Source organism: Gouania willdenowi, chromosome 7 (assembly GCF_900634775.1).
Source record: "Gouania willdenowi chromosome 7, fGouWil2.1, whole genome shotgun sequence".
Lineage (NCBI taxonomy): Eukaryota > Metazoa > Chordata > Actinopteri > Blenniiformes > Gobiesocidae > Gouania > Gouania willdenowi.
This window is the reverse complement of record NC_041050.1, coordinates 16,819,880-16,841,103: the sequence shown is the minus strand read 5'-3', so window position 1 is coordinate 16,841,103 and position 21,224 is coordinate 16,819,880. Positions and strand designations below refer to the sequence as shown.

Genomic DNA, 21,224 nt, shown 5'->3' with positions numbered 1-21,224 from the left:
TTAAAAAGCATTCTATCTTTGATTTTTAGCTTTCTTTTAAATACATTGGACAGACAAAAAAGATGCCTGCAATATACAAAAATCTTAACTTTCTCAAATTCGTTCACGTAAAGCTGCTATCAGGAGTTTCTGAGAGAACGTCTTGATGTCCCGCCCTCAACAGCTCTACTTCCTCCCCTGCCTCTGCCAATTTACCAGAAGCTACGCCTCTACGTTTGTGCGCAAGCATTGCAAAACATAACAAAGTCGCATAACTACAAAAACTACACATTTATTGTTAGAGTGCCATAACATTTGATTAAAACATGTTTATTACCTGTCCATGAGCAATGTCGCAAAATCCTGGTCCGTTCGGAATCCTTTTAAAAGCAGCAAATCCCTCCACCTTTGAAAAGCAGCTCCGAGATAAATTCTGTTGCGGTCACAAAGACGTTTATCCACAATTTTTGTACCCAGATTCCTTTATGACGCTATGATGCTGCTGAGTGATACCTCTTTGCTGTTGTGACGGTGCACACGCATTCACTTTGATTGACAGTGGCCCGCTCCAGGAAGTCGAAGCCTATTGGCTGGGTGAAGTCGACGCTTTCTTGCATTTGTGTAGGGGTCTATGGATGAAGGCGGGACTTATATACATTAATGTATATGAATGACCACCGGCAGTAGAGCATAGTACAAGTGGTGTTAGGTATTTTTTTGCATTTCAAAAGAATCATACATGCACATAGATTTCTCAGAAACTCCAAATAGCAGCTTTAAATTCTGGCAAAAAATAAATCTGATGTTAATTTGTCATGTGAAAGTAAGTGTTGAGAGGTATTTCAAGGCTGGTCTCTATTACCACAAACTACCAAGAACAAAAGGGAACATTGTTCAGGTAAACCAGTTTTCACTGGTTGATTGTGACACTTGAAGATGCAACAATTTAGATCTGCAACCTGCTCTTCTGCAAAGCTATGTACTCAATACCTGATACCTATCTATCCAAAGGACACGCCTATTTTCTATGATTGGTTATTCTTGTTTGAGCCTATCCCAGCTGACCAGATAGAGACAGCCAATCACAGAGACTTACACCTAAATACAGTAGTCCCTCACTATAACGCGGTTCACCTTTCGCGACCTCGGTGTTTCGCAGATTTTTTTTACAGTGCAATTTTGCATGCATTTTTTTTACAGTGTATGAACGCGCATTGTGTTCTGCATCCTGATTGAAAATATTGAAGTCCTGCGACTGTCTCGCATGACAAAAGCCAATCAGAGTCTTTGTTGACGATGACGTCACGTCAACACGGACACCGGTATGTTCACCCATGGAGTAGAAGCTGTGTTTGACCACGTGGAGCTGTATGACCTTTATAACCGGGACCGGTTGGTAAAAGTTCTCTCTGTAGTTTTCATCTTTGAAAGTCTGCACTGAGCTAGATAGCATTAGCTGCTACTCACACCGGCTTTTTTCACTGGTGGTTTATTTTTATGAGAGGAGAAAAAGGAGCACAGCTCCTCGCTTCAGCAGACAGTGACCCCCGCGATAAATGAGGGACTACTGTATGCGTATCAGTTTAGAGTCTCCACCTAACCTCACACATGGTTTTACACTGTTGGACTGGACCCACACAGCTGTAAGAACATTTAGAGTAAACATAAGCTGATATGGGAGACAGAGCTGCCAACCTCTTTATTATTGAGCAGATTTACTGTAATTCTGTTTGTCAAGCAGTCATAATACTTGAATATTGTTCTTTAGAAGAAGAAATACCACATTTTCTTGACAGCTCCGTTGATTTGGGACTCAAAGGTCTGCTGTGCTTGCTGCCCTGTGCAGCTGGGTCGTTACAGATGAGATGTGGCGTCAGCTTCAATCACACTGCCTCTTTTTATGGCTCAGCTTCAGAGTCTGCACCTGGAAACCATTCCACTTGTATTCATGGCACATCAGTCCCAGTCACTGACCTGTAATAGCTGTGCTCGGGAATGTATTGTCCTCCGCCATGTTAGCCAAAGAGGTTCCTCAGAGGGTGGAGGAAACACCGATGCTCTGGCCTGTCTACTTATAGCTGTGTAACAGAGATACTGACGTACACACGCCTAAAGATAAGGAAAAAACTGATTGGTTTGTTCTCAACTTTTCCTTGAGTCATTTTCTGTTTTTGTGAATCAACTATTTGAATCCAAATCTCTACTCATGGATATAATCTCTGAATCATCTTTTTTCTTAGGATACCCATTGCTGGAGTGGCAGCTGTTCCAAAGAGCATCCCACTGTGGCAAATGTCACAAAAAACTTGAAACATTTGCTTACTGCTGTGCTTGCATGTCAAATTGTTTACAACAAAGTCAGATCTCCCTTCAGATTCTGAAATGCTGACTCTCACTACCCTCCATTCCTCTTCCTCTTCTCCCTCTTCCTCTTCTTCTTTCTTTCCTGTAAATTTGGTTTTCAGGTCAAACATACGTCAAAATTAGACCCAGAAAGATGTGGAAATGTTTGTTAAAAGATTCCAAAGCCTTAAAATCCTCGATGGATGTTAGAAACAAGTGCTGCCTTCTGTGGTCTGACCTCATAAAACTAGTGTAGATCAAGCTGTACAAACAAGGACCTACACACTGCTTATGATTAAGGCCGTTGTGTATACAGTAATTCTGACCTTGGTATTACTTGATGTGATATTTGTAACACACACATTTTCTGTTACAATGGTAACAGGGCTTTTTTTTTGTTCTATTGGAGACATGTAAATATTTCTAGTTTGTCTAACAAAAGTAGTTTTTTTTTGTCCATCACTTTGACTGGATTTGACTCTTTTCCCTTTCCTCTGTGGCTGACTAAGACAAAGAGCAGATGCCACAACTAAACTGTGTCTGCAGCAACTGCAGCTTTCACTTTCTGCTCATTAGAATCCCAAATCAAGTGCCGGGCCTTCTCAATGGCTCCCAGTGAGACACAGAGGCACAGAATGAAGAACGCGGTCAAATGCTGGGAAGTGCACAATGGAGTACAGCCGCTGCACAATATACCTTGACAGGTCTTTGTTATTGCAGAAGCAGGGAAGTGCAATCCAGTCACTCTCGTGGGACGTGTGGTTTAAAAGGCTGTTTTCAGAGGAGAGATCTAGTAGCTTGACTTTTTCTTCCACTGTGATGGACAGACCACTCTCAGCTCGTGAGAAAACTGTTCACTTACAGGTTTTAGGTTTTAGTCGAGAACCCAGAATCTTTAGAATTTACCCTTGATTACAGTTATACCCATTAAATGCATATAATATTATAGTAACCTCCGACACTTGTTTGAAGATACATTATTGATGGATAAGTACTGAGTAAAGGATCTCTCCACAACAATGCCTCTGGTTTATTGACTCAATCACAATTTTGTACCCTTTTTTCTTCTCCGAGACACACAAACTAATAACATTTCACATACCCCCATCTTATATTATTAATAATTGTAGCGTTCGTGATGTTTCTTTAAAGCAATATAGATGATAAACGACAGTATTAATGGCAGAGGTTTTTAGTGACATTTAAGATGTCCCGCTCTACTCTCCCATCCTGCCAATATTGTGGGGTGGGTCGAATAGCAGCTACTCTACTGGATTGTTCAGCCATAATAGCAAGTTTGATTATTCTGCTTAAATACAGTGTCATTCTGTTTCAAGAAAATCCTGAGACCTGATTGTGAAGCTGCTTGTTCCTCTTCTGACTTGTTTTTGTCTTTTTACAGAATACGCTGAGAGCATCGGCGATGGGAAGAGCGAGGAGTTTAAAGAAGCTGAACGAAAGCGGATCATGGACCTTGTGGAGAACTTCTAGTTGTTTTTACTTTTTGCCCCTCTGTTGTCCAAGTTGATCACCAGAAGACAGAGAGTTGAAGGCAAAATTACCTGCAAGCCTAAAAAAACTATCCTCCTAATACCTTCATTTAGTAAAGATATGAAAGAAACCTTTTTTTCTTTAATTCACAATTTTCTCAACTGTGGTTTGAAAAAAAAAAGACATAATTTCATCTGGAAGAATAAACAGCTGAGAGTGCGTTAAAAAAAGCGCTCAAAATTTAATGTGTTCTTAATGATCTTCATATAAGTAAAACTCTTAAGATCTCCCACCACTCTTTACTGTCTTTCTTAGTGAAAAATAAAGGGGATAAATATTTTTTATTTCTTGTTTTCTTTGTTTTAATAATGTCCCGCTATGCAGCAGATTGCTTATATGTATCTCCACAAAAAAGTCATTAGTTACTGTTTCAAAGGAGTAGATCAAGTTGCGTCTTCAATGGCACCTCTTCTGTTATTCTTCAGGTGTTGTTTGCGCAGTTGTTGCTAACGTAACCAAATTTACCTTTAATCGTTTCAGGAACAGTTCGACCTGCTGGAAAAGTTTCCGCCTCACCAGCAGGAACCCCAAGGTCACACACTGACTGATATTTTTAAGCTGTTGGGAATTACACATTTTTTTTTTAAAGTTAAAGACAAGAGTTTGAAATTGGCCCTCGTAAGTTTTTTTTTTTTTTTATCTCAGCTGTAAACTCGCCTAATGACATTGTCAGAAATGTTTTGCAAATTATATGTATTTTTACTTCATTCTTACCGTGATTTCTTGTTTTTGCCCCCAAAAACTAATGCGTTGCAAAGTGAGGTGATATCACTCGAAATACTGTTAACAAACTAGAACAAAAATGATGGCAAGAAAATCACTGTCATCCAGATTGAGCAACTTTACTTTCTCATTCTTTAAGTTACAGTGGGTGCTAAACATTTCAAGCTGCATTTTGGATTTATTTTGGCAGGTCCAAAATACAGCTTTCAAAACTTATGTTACAAAAGTAGAATCAACTCACTCACGACCAAAAACTGCCAAGGTGCCAGAGGTTAAAGCATATTTGTGTGAAAAAGAGATATTCACACTTGGATCAATGCGAGTAAAATATTTAAATTTCAAGCATTTTATCAGAGGACCTTCATCAGGGTTACAATGAACAGGCAATCAGTCACACCTTTGCTAGACCCCTCCTGGTCACATGGGAGAAATGAGAAATAATAATAATAAAAACAGTTAAATTTGTACATTTTTTGTCATTCCTTATTTGTGAAGTTCTTTATATTGAATTGTATTTTTTACATATAAAAAAAAACATTTCTGCCCCGCTTGGCATGAATCTCAAACTCCGCCTATGCCCTTAGGTTACTGAAATTGTCACGGGGTACATGAAAAAAAAATTGAGCAGCAACATTGGAAACTAGATCTAAATAAACCAGCAGTTAGGAGCCTCCATGCATTGCCACAAATTACACATTGGCCTCTGTTAGGGCTGGTGCCTCCTGGCCTCTTAACTCACCCTTCCTCCCTCTCACCTAAAACACCTGATTCACATCAGTAATCAGGTGGAGAGGGAGGAGGAGCTGAATAAATGGGCTGAGAATACCTGAAGAAGAGGAAGCACAACACCATGGACCAGGAGCAGACGTGAAGAGAATCCATTCCGCTCGACATTTGCAAGAATATTATTTTAGTTGCCGGCTTAAGATTTTTGGTAGTCCTGTTTTCGTGTTACTTAGTATAGATTTAGTGTTTTGTACCTTTTTTTTTTGTTTAGAGGGTGGATGCTGGGTGTGACGGCCCTGTATATTGGCCTCCCTACTTTTACAGTTTGGCCAGGGTCTCCAGTCACCTGTGTTTCTTTGAGTTATTTTGATTCTGTTGCTATTTTTTAATAACTTTGCTTTAATAAACACTTTAAAGTCTTTATTTCTGTTTGATGTCTTTTATGTTGCGGCCCCGCAAGCCTTTGTAACAAGGGGGTCGTAACATAATTGGGGTTTTGCCCGGGATATGAATCCGTGACCTCTAACTTCTAATCTAATATACATCATTGTGTTTATAAGTGTGCAGTGGTATGGGGTACATGGATTTAGGTTAAATGTCTGAAGGGGTATGGAACTGTGAAATTTTTGGGAGTCCGCAGGTCTACAGGATTCCACATCCTACAATATAATGAGCAAAAGTTTTTTTTGACACTAAAGGAGTTTACAAACTTTCCAGTGGCAGGTTCAACCATTATATCGTATCATATATATTTTTTTTTTTTTTTTTTTTGAGAGATAATCTCAAGCAGCTTTAAATGTTTCTCTAAGTGATTTAAAACACATGTAAATGTTTCTGAGTTATGAAACGTTAAAAAAGACCCAAAAAAACATGGAGCCCTCTGCCATTTCATCCATCACAAAAAAAAAAGCTATTAAATGGTAACTGCAGAGAGAGAGTTTCAGGATTTAAAAACAAAAAGACTAATTTTTCTATAAAATGTCACAAAAATTATGGCTTTTAGTCTCCACAAATGGATTAAGAGCACTTTTAGTTCATACCGATTGTCACAAAGTCTTTATTATTTAGTTAGTGTAAAAGGATTACAGACCAAAAACAAAAGATTGAAATTTGCTTTTTGCAACTTTTTATTTCACATTTAGGAGCAGTTTTGGGATCTTGTTAATCATCTGGTGTTAGTGGCTTGGTTTGTGAGTTTTAATTAAAGATTACTTTATCATGATATAACTTTGTCCTGTAGCTTTCAATTGATTTTTCCAAAAAGAGAGTGAGCTTTTCCTTTCAAAGCCTTGAAGCTCTGCACTGACTTGCCTGAGGAACCGAGGCTTTCTGAGGCAGTGAATTCCTTTGAGTCTCCTTTTCAAAACCTTTTTTTATCAAAAGGCATTTTATGATTTCATCTCCATAATTTTATACCTGCTTCCCATCTCTCTTCAGTTCCCTGATGAATTTTTGTCAATCATTTTGCATTAATTTGAAATTCACTTTGTTTATCAAACATTTGAGTCACTGTTTTGAATGACTGCTTACAGTCATCTTCATTCCTAATTCAGCACATGGAACCAGGATCTAAGAAGGATTTGAAAACAGCTTGTGTATCATTTAATGTTAATTTATGTAATACCTCTGTCATTGATTGTTCATCTTGTCAGACACATCTACTCTGTCGCTGTGATTGGTGTGAACTGTATGGGTCACACTATCGGCTCCTATATCTGCAGTCATCCCTAAGTGTCTCTACCCTAATAGCGCTAAGTAATAAGAAGAGTTGAACTACAGGGCCATTTGCATGCCGTATTGGAAAAGCAAGCCTGGCCCCATGCATCTCTTATCAGTGATTATGACTGCAGCGTGTTTAACAGCGGTCGTACAGCAATTTCACAGCCGAGGGGAAGGAGAATAATTGTATTTTCCAAATGACTGAGTGCAAACACTGTGCACTGCGGTGCTTTTAAGCTTCTTGGTTTAAGGAGGGTCTGAGATTATGTTACTGAGAGCGAGCTCACGGATAAATGATGTATAACCAGCAGGTAGCTGGAAAAACATGAAATACAAGCTGAATAGTAATGGTGCAAGCAGGGACGTTTTTCAACAGTTAGCTTAAAGGCTGTGGAACGTTGTCACCAGATAGGGATGGTGAGCAATGAGAGTAGAACAACTGCTATGGCAATACTGGACCACAAAACGTTAAACGCAGGCAAGCAGCTGTAACATGTCGCGCTGTCACCTCTGCACTGAGGTGTTATAGCCGTCTATCAACAAACAAACCATAAATGTATCTGTTAATTCCCTTTGATTCCTTAAGAACAAGCCATTAGTTGTATGACTTGATTCAGTCTCCTTTTTCTAATGTTAAATACAGCTGTTAATTTACTGCACCAATTTTGTAACCAAGGTGACAAAACAACTTTGACTACACACACAGTAGAAACTAATGCAGTATTTAGATCTACGCTTCACCGTCTCTACAGTGAGAAAAACAGCAGCTCTAAAAACGAATCTGTCATTAGCTAACTGATGAAGTTATTTCCTTGGTTTAATTGTTTTGTGTGGTGAAATGCAAACATTGATGGTTGGTAGAGAGGATAGTGTTTTGCTTTGTTTTGTTGTTGTTTGACTGGAAGTTCCTCCTAGTATTTAGACCAGACATGGGCACATGTGGCCCTCGATCTAGTATTGTGCAACCCAAAAGTAAACATACCAAATGACTTCCAGAAGACATAAAATGATAAAGAAATACACAAAAGGACAACAATCATGCACATATTTACTCTAAAAACACACAAGATGACTATAAATAGACAGAAATAACTGGAAAATATACAAAACAAGATAAAAAAAAAAATAAACAAATTAACACCAAAAATATACATAACACAAAATGGGTCGAAATAAACACAGAAACGTCAAAAATACACATTACCAAAAAATTATTCGAAAAACTGCATCAAAACTGACCAAAAACCCTTTTCTTCTTTCGGGTATCATGATTCGATTGGTTATTATTCTAAATATATGACACGATAGTTGATATTATCAAAAATTCCATGGTCTGATCAAGTTGACAATGTGGCCCTCGGATCAGACCATCGCATTTTTGTGGCCCCCACTGTGACAAAAGTTTCCAATCTCTAATTTAGACCCTGAAACTCAGTCTGTATTTCAGCACCATGGACAGCTCCTGTGCAAACTCCCACTCAAGCTCCAAACCAATGCAATTTCAACCAAACTAAACTCTGTTGGAAAACAGTGCAATGAATAAATACATACAAAAAAAAAATGAAAGACAGAAGTGGGTATATTCTTATTTTCCAAATACCCACTTGAATCGTGTTTTCTATGAATTAATTAGTTTTCGAACAGTCTGTTGATTGAACTTTTCAGTAACGCCTCTTTCAAAAATCCAGATTGGTAAACCATGGGAAACATTACCAGAGGTAAAAGTACTCAAGTTACTGTAATTGAGTTGCTTTTATGTGTACTTGTACTTTTTTGAGTATAATTCTAAATCAGTAATTTTACTTGTACTTAAGTACTTTTTAAAAGAAGTAAAGTAATTTGTTACATTTCTACACCTAACCGTTCCTGGTAAATTTGTTTTAAAATAATCACTGGACATTATGAAACTACAAAATAAAATGTATCATAGCCGACCAATCAGATTAAGCATAATGAACAGTACCAAAACAACATTAAATAGAGGTTATTTTCTATAGTTTTTAATTCAATGGTGTTACTTTATTTAAAAATAATTGTACATTTTGACAAAACCTTTTATTTTATAGAAAGTGTCAATTTGTACGGTTTCCGTACGGACAACCCCCGGTGCTCTTGGTACAGTTACCGAAGTACAAGTACGTAGAGTCTTAGGGTTAGGTTTATAACCCAACATCGCAACAATTTTAAGGTTTGGGTTAGGGTTAGGTTAGGGTCTGGTTTAGTCTTAGTCACGCGACCTAAACTGGCCAATGACTGACCTATCACGTGACTTCAACTGGCCAAAAAGGGGTGCTGCGTATGGATAGAATGTCGGTATATACCATACGGATAGCCACTGCCTATTTCATACAGATGCTTTTGTGGAAAATAAACTAAGTTATAATTGTGCAAGATTTAATATCTTCCCTTTTAAGTTTATACATGAGATGTTTACTGTATGCAAGGGAACCGTGGCAAGATTTATTACCAACAATAAACGTGTGGGGTGAAAGTAACTATAGTAACTTGTATTTGAGTACTATTTAATTGAGCTACTTTTTACTTGTACTTGAGTATTTTATGTATGACTTTGTATCAAGCAACAGTTAGTACTCCTACTTGAGTAGGATATATCATTGGCCAGTTTAGATGACGTGATAGGTGCACCACGTGACTTAAAGTTCCGTCAGTTTTATTTTAGCTCATATTTATTTTTAGCTACCCTGCTAGCCCTTTTATTTTGGCCCTAACCCAGGAAATACCCTAAAATGTTTATTTATTTTTTTTCTATATGTATTTTAAAGATGGAATTTGCCGTGTTAAATGTGTTAGAATGAAAAAAAAAAAACCATATATGACAAAAATGAATCGTTGAGTCATTATGATTATGTAGGAAAGCTCCAGAAAAAGGTCCGTTTCCGTATCAATAGACACTTCGTTAGCGAAACACCTGATATCCCTCCTCCACTGTGAGCCGTGGCACGCCTCGTGCGGGAACAGTCTTCCTCCGCCGCATGTGGAGCAGAGAGAACGCAGGCAGAACCTCAGTCAGTCAGTCCGCTGACACTGGAGCTTAGCACGTCACTTTCCCTCTCACGTTTTACCTTTGTTTTTAGTTATAAATACATTTAGAAGAGGAATTGAAAGATCAAATTAGAAGAGCGTTTTTTTTTTCTTTCTCGACGTCATTTTTCGCCTGATGTAAAGAAAGAAAGAGAGGCTAAAAGAAGCAAAAGAGAAGAGCGATGGGAGCGTTCAGGCTGCTACTGGGGACTTTACATTACATCGGACTCTACCTGCAACTTAGTGCCTCCACCAGGCAGGGTGCGCACGGAGGGATGGAGAACCAGGTCTCTGGGAACGGTAGGTGGTTCTTCTGAACAGGTGATGCTTTCTGCTGCGGAACAAAGACAGAGCAGCGCAGGGCTGGAGAGGAAGAGGAAGAGGATGAGGATGATGATGATGATGATTACATGCATGCCAACTAATGCTAATGACTTTTCTGTCTTCGTATGCTGATGATGCTCAAAGTGATGAAGTCACGGTTTCACAGGGTGGTTTAGATCTTATGCAGTGTTTGGAGATGAAACCTGAACGTGTTCACACTCCTTGAATAGAAGAACTGAATCCCAATGTCTTCACCAACACACCCACCTCCTCCTCATCATCATCATCATCATCATCATCATCATCATCATCATCATCATCAGGAGCGTCTCAGTGAGATCTGTGGGGTACAGGATCAGGTGTGGATCAGTCTCTGCCTGTGGTTCTGGTGACTTTGGCTCCTGGTGCTGATCTCTACAGGTGTCTGTGCAGCTGCTGACTTTACATATCCACTTAAATTACAGTCAGGACATTATAAAGTGGACATGACATCCACACCAGCTTCAGAGAGTCTCTCAAGTCAAAACTGTATCTGTGAAATAGTTTGTGTCACATTGATATTGTAGTGGCACCTTGACATAAAATGGACTATAGCTTATGCAGATACAGTAAACTGAATTTCAGCATAGATGCAGTATTTGTGCATGCGTATCTATGGGTGATATATCTGTTATGGTTAAGATCATGCCAGCACCCTGAAATGATTGAGATTTAAAACTGCAGATTATTGGGTTGAGATTATCACTTTATGGCTAAAATCTACAATTGTTGTCCAATCATTGGCTGGATTTGGACTTTATGTTAATTTGTTCGCTCAAGTACCCCTGTTCTCTTGTTTCTGAGTCCAAGTACCCATCTTTGTCAAGCTACAACATTTTGCGCATAATAATAATAATAATAAACTATAGAGCATAATAATGGAATGAATGAGGGTTGACACTTATTTTAAAGAATCTAACTTTGTGAATAAATGGAAAGAAACAATATTTAGTGTCTCATGAATAGATTTTTCATCATGACTGACCTTTGTATTTTCAGTTCATGTTCTAATCAAGATCATTTTCATCATCATTATTATGATTATCATTGTAAACCAATTTATTTATTTCTAAATCCCCATATTTTTCATGCTTTTATTTGTTAATTTTCCTCTCTCACTCTCTCTCTCTTTCTTTCTTTCTCTCTCCCTCTCAGTCTCTCTCTCTCTCTGTCTCTCTCTCTCTCCCTCTCTCACTCTCTCTCTCTCTGTCTCTCTCTTTCTTTCTTTCTCTCTCCCTCTCAGTCTCTCTCTCTCTCTGTCTCTCTCTCTCTCCCTCTCTCTCTCTCTCTCTCTCTGTCTCTCTCTTTCTTTCTCTCTCCCTCTCTCTCTCTGTCTCTCTCTTTCTTTCTCTCTCCCTCTCAGTCTCTCTCTCTCTCTCTGTCTCTCTCCCTCTCTCTCTCTCTCTCTCTCTCTCTGTCTCTTTCTTTCTCTCTCCCTCTCTCTCTCTCTCTTTCTCTCTCTCTCTCTCTCTCTGTCTCTCTCTTTCTTTCTCTCTCCCTCTCACTCTCGCTCTCTCTCTCTGTCTCTCTCTCTCCCTCTCTCACTCTCTCCCTCTCTCAAATACCCCCTGTAGTACCATCACCTACCCTTTTTTCCATCAGCCTTAGCCGATGACCGATACGGACTGCCGATTTTCTTGAGCCAATATTTGGAGCCGATACTTCTTTTGCTCCCTCAATTTACATCATAAAAATTACACAATAATGTGTCTAAATTTTTAAAAAAAGGAACTTTTATTGAAATTAAAACAGGTGATGTAGAACAAGAACAAGTAAAAAATATTAAATAATGCGAATCGGCGAACGCTGCAGCCCGCATCGGACGATGCCAATACACGTAGAAACCGCAAAAATCGCTCGATAATATGGCCCGGACGATGTATCGGTCTATCACTACTACTAAGGATGGTTATTAACCTCCAACTAAGAATGAAGAACAGGAATCCTACAAACACACACTGATATTTCTTTTAATGAATGTTGCTTCATAGTTGTTGTTGCTCTTTATTGGACACTTTGTTCTTTCCTCACTTAAAGTGGGATGGGACACATGCGGTCCTCCGGGCTAATTTTGTGCGGCCAATCTCAAAAATACTCAAGTTGACTACAAACCATACAAAATTGGGCTGGGAGATTTTGCCTAAAAAAATCTCCGATTTAAATGAAAAATATATTTGAGTTTCGATTACATTTTTTTTTTTGATGCACTTAAAAATGACTGCAGACATCAGATATATTGTCAAAAGTGCAACTTTATTGCTGTGATTGTCCTCAAGAGTTAACATGCATGGAACAATCCCAAAATAAAAAGTAAATGAGCCTCTGTCATTCAACAATTTCAAGCTTTAACCCAGGTTTAAGCAAAAGTGCAACAGCAACTTTACAGTAGCTGAAATTTTCTGATTAAGAAATCAGATAACTACATATTCTATAAACTATAACATTACAATTAAAAACATAATGAACTCTTCCCTCAGCATCTCAGCATATAATGAGAGTAAAATATACAAAGTGACAAAAACATACAGGAAAATGACAACAAAAACCCACAATACAAGAAGAAGACTAAAAAAATACACAAAATAACTTTAAAAATACATTAGTTTTCCATTTCAGAGCACGAGTTTCACCATTTACGTGATCATAGAAAAAGCATTGTATTGCGACGTCCCTAATTGCCGTATTGTTAAGAGTGGTTTAACCTCACTTTAAGATTTTCAGAGCTTGTAAACTTGTGTAGAGTGAGAGAAGAAGAGAAATACAGATCCAAGCTCTGCATTTCAATCTCTCGTGTATAATTCAATCCAGTGTTTTGTTTTTCTCGGCCAGTGATGAGGTACATAACAATGAAAATATGATAATGACATGCAGAGAACGCTACATTACATTTTTTAGACCATTTGAAGTAAAACCGAGCTTTTAGCAAAATGCCAACATCTCTAGATGTAGAAATGCTTGCGACCTCAGCAGGGAGTCTCTCTATAATGTTTCTGGTAGTTCCTTCACTCGCTGTAACCTAGCAGCCTATGGACGTGGGTGGATTCTCATAGTTACCAATCGCTCTGCCATTTGAATGGTTTTGCTATAGTTCACTGTACAATATTTTACATTCATCACTTTTGCCTGCAGATCATTTTGGATATTATATCCCACGCTACGGTTACTCATCTTTAACGTACAGCATGATGATGGCTTTTCAGACTAAATAATGTGTTTGTGTGAAGAAATGTATTTTAAACGTGGGTGCGTTTGATTTGTATGGAAATGAGGAGCGTAGACAAACTCTTATTTTTCTTCGGTCCTGAAGGTGATGAATGGAAAGAAAGGCCAAAAATTTCATAACCAGACCCTTATACCTTAGTTTTTTATAGTTCATTTCATTGCAATCATTAGTAGGGCTGCAGTAAACAATTTTCTAAGCAATCGATTAATCCATCATTTTTTTAATTTTTTTTTTTAACTGATTAATTGATTAATTAAATAAGAGAAATCACACTTTTTGCAGTCTTTTAGCTTTAAATAATTTGGATCCCTGTTCATTGCACAAAGCAGACAAACACAATAATCTAACAACTTGAATCTTTAAATAGGTATTTCATAAATAATAAGAAATAATAAGGCCTGCTAAGCAACGTTGACTAAAGAAACACAAACAAAGAACTAAATCGAAGTAAAAATTAATAATTCAAGTTAAAAATGATATTTTTCTTAAAAGGCAACACAACAGTTTTTAAGTTAAATGTAAAATGATTGGCTAAGGCGACGTCATGTTTCATGGTAGCCAATCAGTGCCAGTATTTTTACACATGTGCCAGCAAGAGGAGGCGGGTTAAAAACAAGGTGAGCGATTATGATTGGCTAAGGTGACGTGCCAGCACATGCGACACACACACACACACACACACACGCACGCACACACACACACACACACACACACACACACACACACACACACACACACACACACACACACACACACACACACACACACACACACACACACACACACACACACACACAGCAGATTTGATGAATCAGCAGAGATTGTGAGCATGGAGCAGTCTGATGAAAAGTTGTCATTTTTAAGGTGACGATACAAACACTACTTTAAATTAATTGTGGTCAAAGGCAAGAACGTGTATGTGAAGTGTTCATTATATCTAGGAGTGAAGACTTTGTCGACATCCGTTGTAAGCAACTCAAATTTAATGAAGCACCTCATGACACACGCATCTAAAAAATGTGAATTCTTTGACATAAAGCAACTTTTTTTTTTTTTACAGTAACGCAAATAGTTACTTTCCTTGGTAATGAGTTACTTTTATTATAGAGTAATTTAGTTACTAACGCAGTTACTTTTTGAACAAGTAGTGAGTAACTATAACTAATTACTTTTTTAAAGTAACGTTCCCAACACTGGAAATGTGTGATAACTATTGTGTTTTCATATTTTTTGGCTTTTAGCAAGGACACTGTCGGGAATTGAACCCAATTCCACTAATGTGAAAGTAACACGACCAGTGCCTTTTGCTTTTTTAGCCATTGGGAAAAAGCAAAAACTGTAATGCATTATGCAACAGCATGATATTTGGAAGTGTTTTGAAGGCTAAATCTGGTTAGATTTCTGTTTTGAGGATAATTAAAGGTTATGGATGGGCAAGTATTGTAATAAGTATGAATTTTTTATCCATCATTTATGCTGTTGCATTGGTGTTAAACACAAAGCCTTAGTATGTTTAAACAAACATGTTAAGTTTTGAATTATGCGTTTTAAGACAGAAATTGGTACGGGAGATAGAGAATGACGGCTGTTGTAGCGCAGTGATGATTTTATTAGGATGAGAAATTGTTCAGCAATGGTAAGGTTTAGTGTTGGGGAGGGTCATTTAAATCATGAACGGTAAATGATTAAATATATGTCATACATGTAACAAAATGGGAGTAATTCAATCATCATGCATGTCACATCCTGCAAGAACATACAGGTTGGCGCACGTGTACTTACCCTCACACACACACACACACACACACACACACAGCTTTACGTTGAGTAGTACCTAACTCTAGTGACTCTTTGACCTGAATGACGGGAGCCACTTTGCTTCTCTCTCTCTCTCTCTCTCTCTCTCTCTCTCTCTCTCTCGCATTTGATTGGTCATCATGTGTGTGTTTCATTTCTGTCTGCGCTGAGCAGAGGGGGGAGGGGCTATGCTAGTTCCAAAAGGCCACACGCGTGAAAACAACAACCATGCGCATGAAATCCGTAGCGAGCGGGCCACTCCAGTGATTGGCTCTGTGCGTATATGACTGTGGTGGCTCCGGTGGACAATGCTCACGGCAATTAATCAGACACCATGTAGTTTGTAGACATTCGACAATAAGGCAAAGGCTCATCAGTCCTACCTCCGCAGCGATGATGCCATCAGTCTCAGCTCTCCAGTGATTGGCTCTGGCGCGCACGTGACAGTGGTAGCTCCGCCCCGGTGGACAATTTTATGAAATAAGTGATTAACGGTGTCATTGCAGCCCAAACAAATTTGACGTTGCACACCCTTGAACCAAGCAGCAGCCATGTTGAAAGTCTCAACAAGTCTCATGGCAGTCTCATAAGGGGGGCAAAGAAATGGGAGGAGGAAATGCAAATAAATTAATGCAGTGGGCACAATGCAATTCATCAAATCTGGAACTGTTTGCGGTGACTGTTTTCAGCTCCGAAAATCGAATGACCCACATTCAGGTGCAAACTCACACACACAGATGAAAATGCTACAGTTAACCTTTCTAGTATAAGAAAATAATTTAAATAAAACAATAGTCAACGTTAACAGCCACTGAAAGAAAATGCAGAGTAATGTGTGATGGAAAGAAAAAACTGGACACCCGAGGTGGCACGTGTGCGGCAGCGGCGTAGAGGATGCTTTGCACGGAGCTCCATGGATGTCACTCCGGACGCATCGCTCCAATGAGCTCCTGTGTCTTTCTCTCCATGTTTTGACCGTAAAACTCTCTTGTGGTGTTGGTAGCTGTAGTGTTTGGCCAGAATCAGCTGATCGGCTGCGTAATTTACGCAGCGATGGCACAATTTTCACAAATAAGTGTGTGCGTGACACAGCGCTGCTCAGGAGCTCAAACCTTCTGGATGATGGTCAGAAGATTATCTTCAAATGGTGCTGACTGATTGACAGACTCTGTTGCTGCATTAACTCAGATCAGTGGCGTCAACAGATCAATAGGATGGTTTCTGTCCAAATCTGCCTGTTTTTCATTGACTGGTTAGGGCAAAATTACAGGACCTGACAGATCAGCCACATTAAATTAGGGGAAAAAAATATAATTAGATTTTAAAGTTTTGTTTATTTTGTTTTCTACATTATTAAATGTTTGTGCAGCAGACAGAGAACTCCACTAGCCTCCAATTAAACTTCTTCAAATGTAATTTAGTGCTTCTGTGCACTTACCTCTCCACGTTGAATAATCAAAATGTTCATTTAAATAAGACGATCTCAACCACATCTATACACGCAGCTATAATTGCCACAATGTTGCTTTAAAAGAATAAGGCCTGTATTGAGCTGCTGATCTGCCCTCACCAGGCTGGAGGAATGGATTTGTGCCTGTGATTTTCACACACTGGTCACTGGTCTTCCCTCCTCACCCTCTTCTAACCTCTATCACTGGAGAAGCAACACCATTTAGACTCCCATTATTAGATTGGAGTTTGGACCTTTATTCTTTTTTGATTCAACAAGTGAATCCCCCAGCGTTCAGTGAATCATCCACAAGTGCGCTCTCCGACACAAGGCTCCAGGCATGGCTCTCCTCCACACAGTTTGAAGAATATATTGGATGTGTGTGCGACTGACAGTAGAGCGAGCCTGGAACAGATGCACTCACAGCCTGTGGCGGTGAAACCTCGGCTACTCACTCCTTGGCTACTAGAATACTTGTTTTCCAATGAGAAATATGTTGTGTTTGGATACGGAGTCGGAGGAAATAGGATTTCCATTAATAGCAAACTGGAACACTGAGGCGGTGACGTCACGACACTGTTAGACTATTAAAGATTTAACAGTAGCTGATGCAGGCACACTCAGCAACAGCTTGTTGGCTTTACTCGTGTCTTCCATCGAATCACAGACCAAATGTCACTGTCTGCTCCTCTGCCTCACTCACAGCTCATGTGGGGTGCTGGTGCAGTGATGGCTTTCACGCTCTGTCAGGTCCACAGATTTACCATTACAAATATAGACAATACTGTTAAGTGGGTCACCAAATGCAGGCAAAGAGCCAGTACTACTGCAACTGAAATAAACAGCTGTTATGTATCATCAGGAAGATTTAGAGAGCACAATAAACTAAATGGAGGAAATGTTAAACAGAGACAGTGAGAACAACATTTAAATGGTCGATGTACAGTATCTCAGGGATTTATATTTGATACATGTAATTGAAACTTTACAAAATATTTCAAGCACTTCATCTATTTATTTGAGCTGATCGCTTTGTCCCTATTAGGGCTGAAAGATTTTGGAAAATAATCTAATTGCAATTTTTCTTTTTTCTCTCAATATTGCGATTGCGATTTAATATGCAAATATTTTTTTTAAGGGTGTCTTGTCATGTATTTTTCAATGACCGCAAGCAATAAATCAATCTGTTTCATAATAAACAATTTCAGATTTATTTCAACTTTAAATAAATATAAAATATACATTTTAAAGCACAGATTACAACAATAAAGCAAACAAATCTATGGCTTTACCTCTTCAACATATCTAACTAACTTCACGCTTCATGAAACATTCCAGATAGCACGCATACGTCTCGCCGGTGTCGGCCTCAGATCGTGCGTCGACATTCTACTCCCAATGCGTCGTTTTGTGTGTGTTTTTCCCCCCAAATCGGAGATGCCACTTATAAAATTGTAGAACTGTAAAATGTCACTTCCATAAAGCTGTTTTTGTGCTGGGGCTCTTTTGGCTATGCTGCTGAAAATACATTTATGATTATGAACTGTATCGCTCTCTATTTTGTCCACACACAATAAGTTGTTTAGTGGTAGTATATTGTTTTGTTGTTGTTGTTGTGATGTTACCTTATTTCTATCAGATTTACAGTAAGTAAATACTCAACTATGGATATGGAGATATTTTTACTAATCGAATGATCCGAGCTAAATAAAGGTTAATATAAGCTGTAGAGAGGTCGCGCTGAGCATCTTTAATCCATCGGCCAAACACCGATGTCTCCGCGACACCTGCCCAATGAGCATAATACGTCTCGCCGATGCAGCTTGATTCATCGTGTCGACATCGGTGAGATGTACGTGTGCTATCAGGGATGTAAACATGTGGACTGCACTTCTTAAACACTCTGAACTTAACAGGACAGTAAAAGACAGGACAATTAAAAATAAATTTAAAAAAATCAATTGCAGCCTTTTGTTGACTTTGATAACTTTTTTTGCATCTTAAATTTGATTCAATGATATTAAAATCTAAAACTAGAACATACTCAGAGAGCACAAACCTCTTCCAGATATTGGCATGTTTCTGTAACCGTGATCCCGATCATTCACACTTTAAAGTGTGTTTCATTAATAAATTGACTTGACTAAAGGCCTGAAAGAAATTTCTCGTGCGTGGCTGTGTTAGAAACGCAAAAAAAAAAAGAAGTGGAACGGAACTTATGGCTAGAACTTGTCATGCACAAAGTCACCAGCAGGAGGTGTTGTAGAACCAGCTCAAAGAGCCTAACATGGGGATTTTTAGATTTTTCAAACTAATCCAGAATCATTATATTGATTAGTTTAATTCCCAAAATCTAATAAATTTTTCCTAATCCCATTTTTGATATCTTCTTAAAATTCCATAAAAATAAGTTGATGGGTTTTTGAGTTAGACTGTTCACGGACAAATAAATAAATAAGATAACGTCGGCAAAAGTATAACCTCCTTGGCTGAGGTAACCTGAGGATTTTTAAAAATGTGTATTAGTGTATTTCTATCTTTTATGATCTCTAATGTATGTGTGTAAAAATGCATTGAAACAATTGTAAACAATTCTCACACAAATCTGCTCATGAAATGATGAGATATGATGAACCTCACCTTCTACGACATGGACTAAACCCTTACCAACATGTTTTGGCACAATATGACAAACGTATCATGCAATATTTTTTTTGCTGTAAAATGGGTGGTCATATGTTTACCTTTAGCAAACGGCTGAATATCAAATCTGGCGTAATCTCAGGGCATTTCTGCTGTGTATAAATCTGAAATTAATAACAATAGTTAATTCCAATAACTGTATTAAGCATGTTTGACATGATTTTTGGAAACTAAATATCCTGTAATGACATCTAATCAGAGAAAGCCGATAAGATGATGTGGAGATGACACAGAAATGGAATTAGATACATTTTGAAGATGACAATGGGACGCTTTACTGACTTTACAGGCTGGAGGTTAATTATGAATCCTCCTGAGAAGCAATGCTGAACAAGAAACTACCTGATTTAACAACCTCTGTGAAACAGTTTGATGACATATACAGCAATATGGAAAATCTGTGCCTAATCTGCAGGAATAGGCTCCGCCCTGTGTTCCTGATCAGAGATTACTCCAGGAGAGCTGAAAGCGTCTTTTGTTTTTGCTCTGAAGAATCTGCATTTAGAGCACAGCCCTAACACGACTCTATCCTCCATCAATCTAATCTGTGTGGCGTCATGGCAGCAGATAAGGTGTTGTGCTCATAGTTTGTTGATGTAAACCAGGACCTTCCGTGCCCTCCATCATTCCTGCTTCTCCTTCCCCTGGCCTGTCTGTGCTCTCTCTGTGTGGTGACTAACACACACTGAATCCTCTCCTCTTCCCACGCCATCACAACACGCTTCAAATATCGGCACAAACAAGCTGCAGGGTCAGTTAGCAGTCAAGGACTCTCCGTCTCCACAAGGGCAGTGAAGAAGTGTGTGTGTGTGTGTGTGTGTGTGTGTGAGAGCGGTGAGCTGAGCTTGAAAAGAAGGGGATGTACTTTGAAGAGGGATGTGATTGTAGCCAGCTTTGAGCATTGCGATTTAAAGTGAGGTGTCCCATTCTGACTGAGACTCTAAGAGTCCAGAAAGTGTGTGTGTGTGTGTGTGTGTGTGTGTGTGTGTGTGTGTGTGTGTGTGTGTGTGTGTGTGTGCTATCTGCAAACGATAAAGACAGCTCAGTAATACACGATCAAAACATTTTATGTTGATGTGCTAGGCCTGGGCGATATATTCAATTCAATTCAACTTTATTTATACAGCGCGAATTACAACAAAGTCAACTCAGTGCACTTAACAAAATATAAAGTCCAAATTAAGAAAGAAAGAACCCAACAAGAGCCACATGAACAAGCATTTAGCGACAGTGGGCAGAAAAAACTCCCTCTAGAGATTTCTATTTTAGGTGATATAGAAAATGACAATAACGTATATGACGATACACTCTCTCTCTCTCTCTCTCTCTCTCTCTCTCTCTCTCTTTTAATACATATGGTGATGTGAAAAGTACAAATGCTGTTCTGAGAGATGGATTGCTGACTGCAACCTCGACCTGCCCTACATGAAGCCATGCTGCAGAATTTACTCACACATGCTGTCCTTAATGAGAGAAAAAGACTAAGGGCCGTATTCTCCCACGCTCGAAAGTCAAAAAAGCTGTGCAGTGCGCTGTTTTTGGCTGCGCACTATTCTTTTCCTGTACTTAAGTCAGTCTCTGCGCGCCTTCATCCCAGTTACGCAC

The 21,224-nt window shown here is 38.8% G+C and overlaps 2 protein-coding genes across 2 annotated transcripts in view; both read left to right on the top strand.

Annotated features, from left to right (window-relative positions):
* Positions 1-5,063, top strand: part of ctnnbl1 (catenin, beta like 1) — a 71,973-nt gene extending 66,910 nt beyond the window's left edge. Inside the window, exon 16 of the mRNA XM_028453526.1 lies at positions 3,725-5,063. Coding sequence (XP_028309327.1) covers positions 3,725-3,813 — 89 coding nt within the window. The 3' untranslated portion in view covers positions 3,814-5,063. The remainder of the gene's footprint in view (positions 1-3,724) is intronic.
* A 4,979-nt stretch (positions 5,064-10,042) lies between these two features.
* The window catches only part of vstm2la (V-set and transmembrane domain containing 2 like a), a 59,283-nt gene continuing 48,101 nt past the window's right edge, over positions 10,043-21,224 (top strand). The window contains exon 1 of the mRNA XM_028453302.1: positions 10,043-10,383. Coding sequence (XP_028309103.1) covers positions 10,266-10,383 — 118 coding nt within the window. The 5' untranslated portion in view covers positions 10,043-10,265. The remainder of the gene's footprint in view (positions 10,384-21,224) is intronic.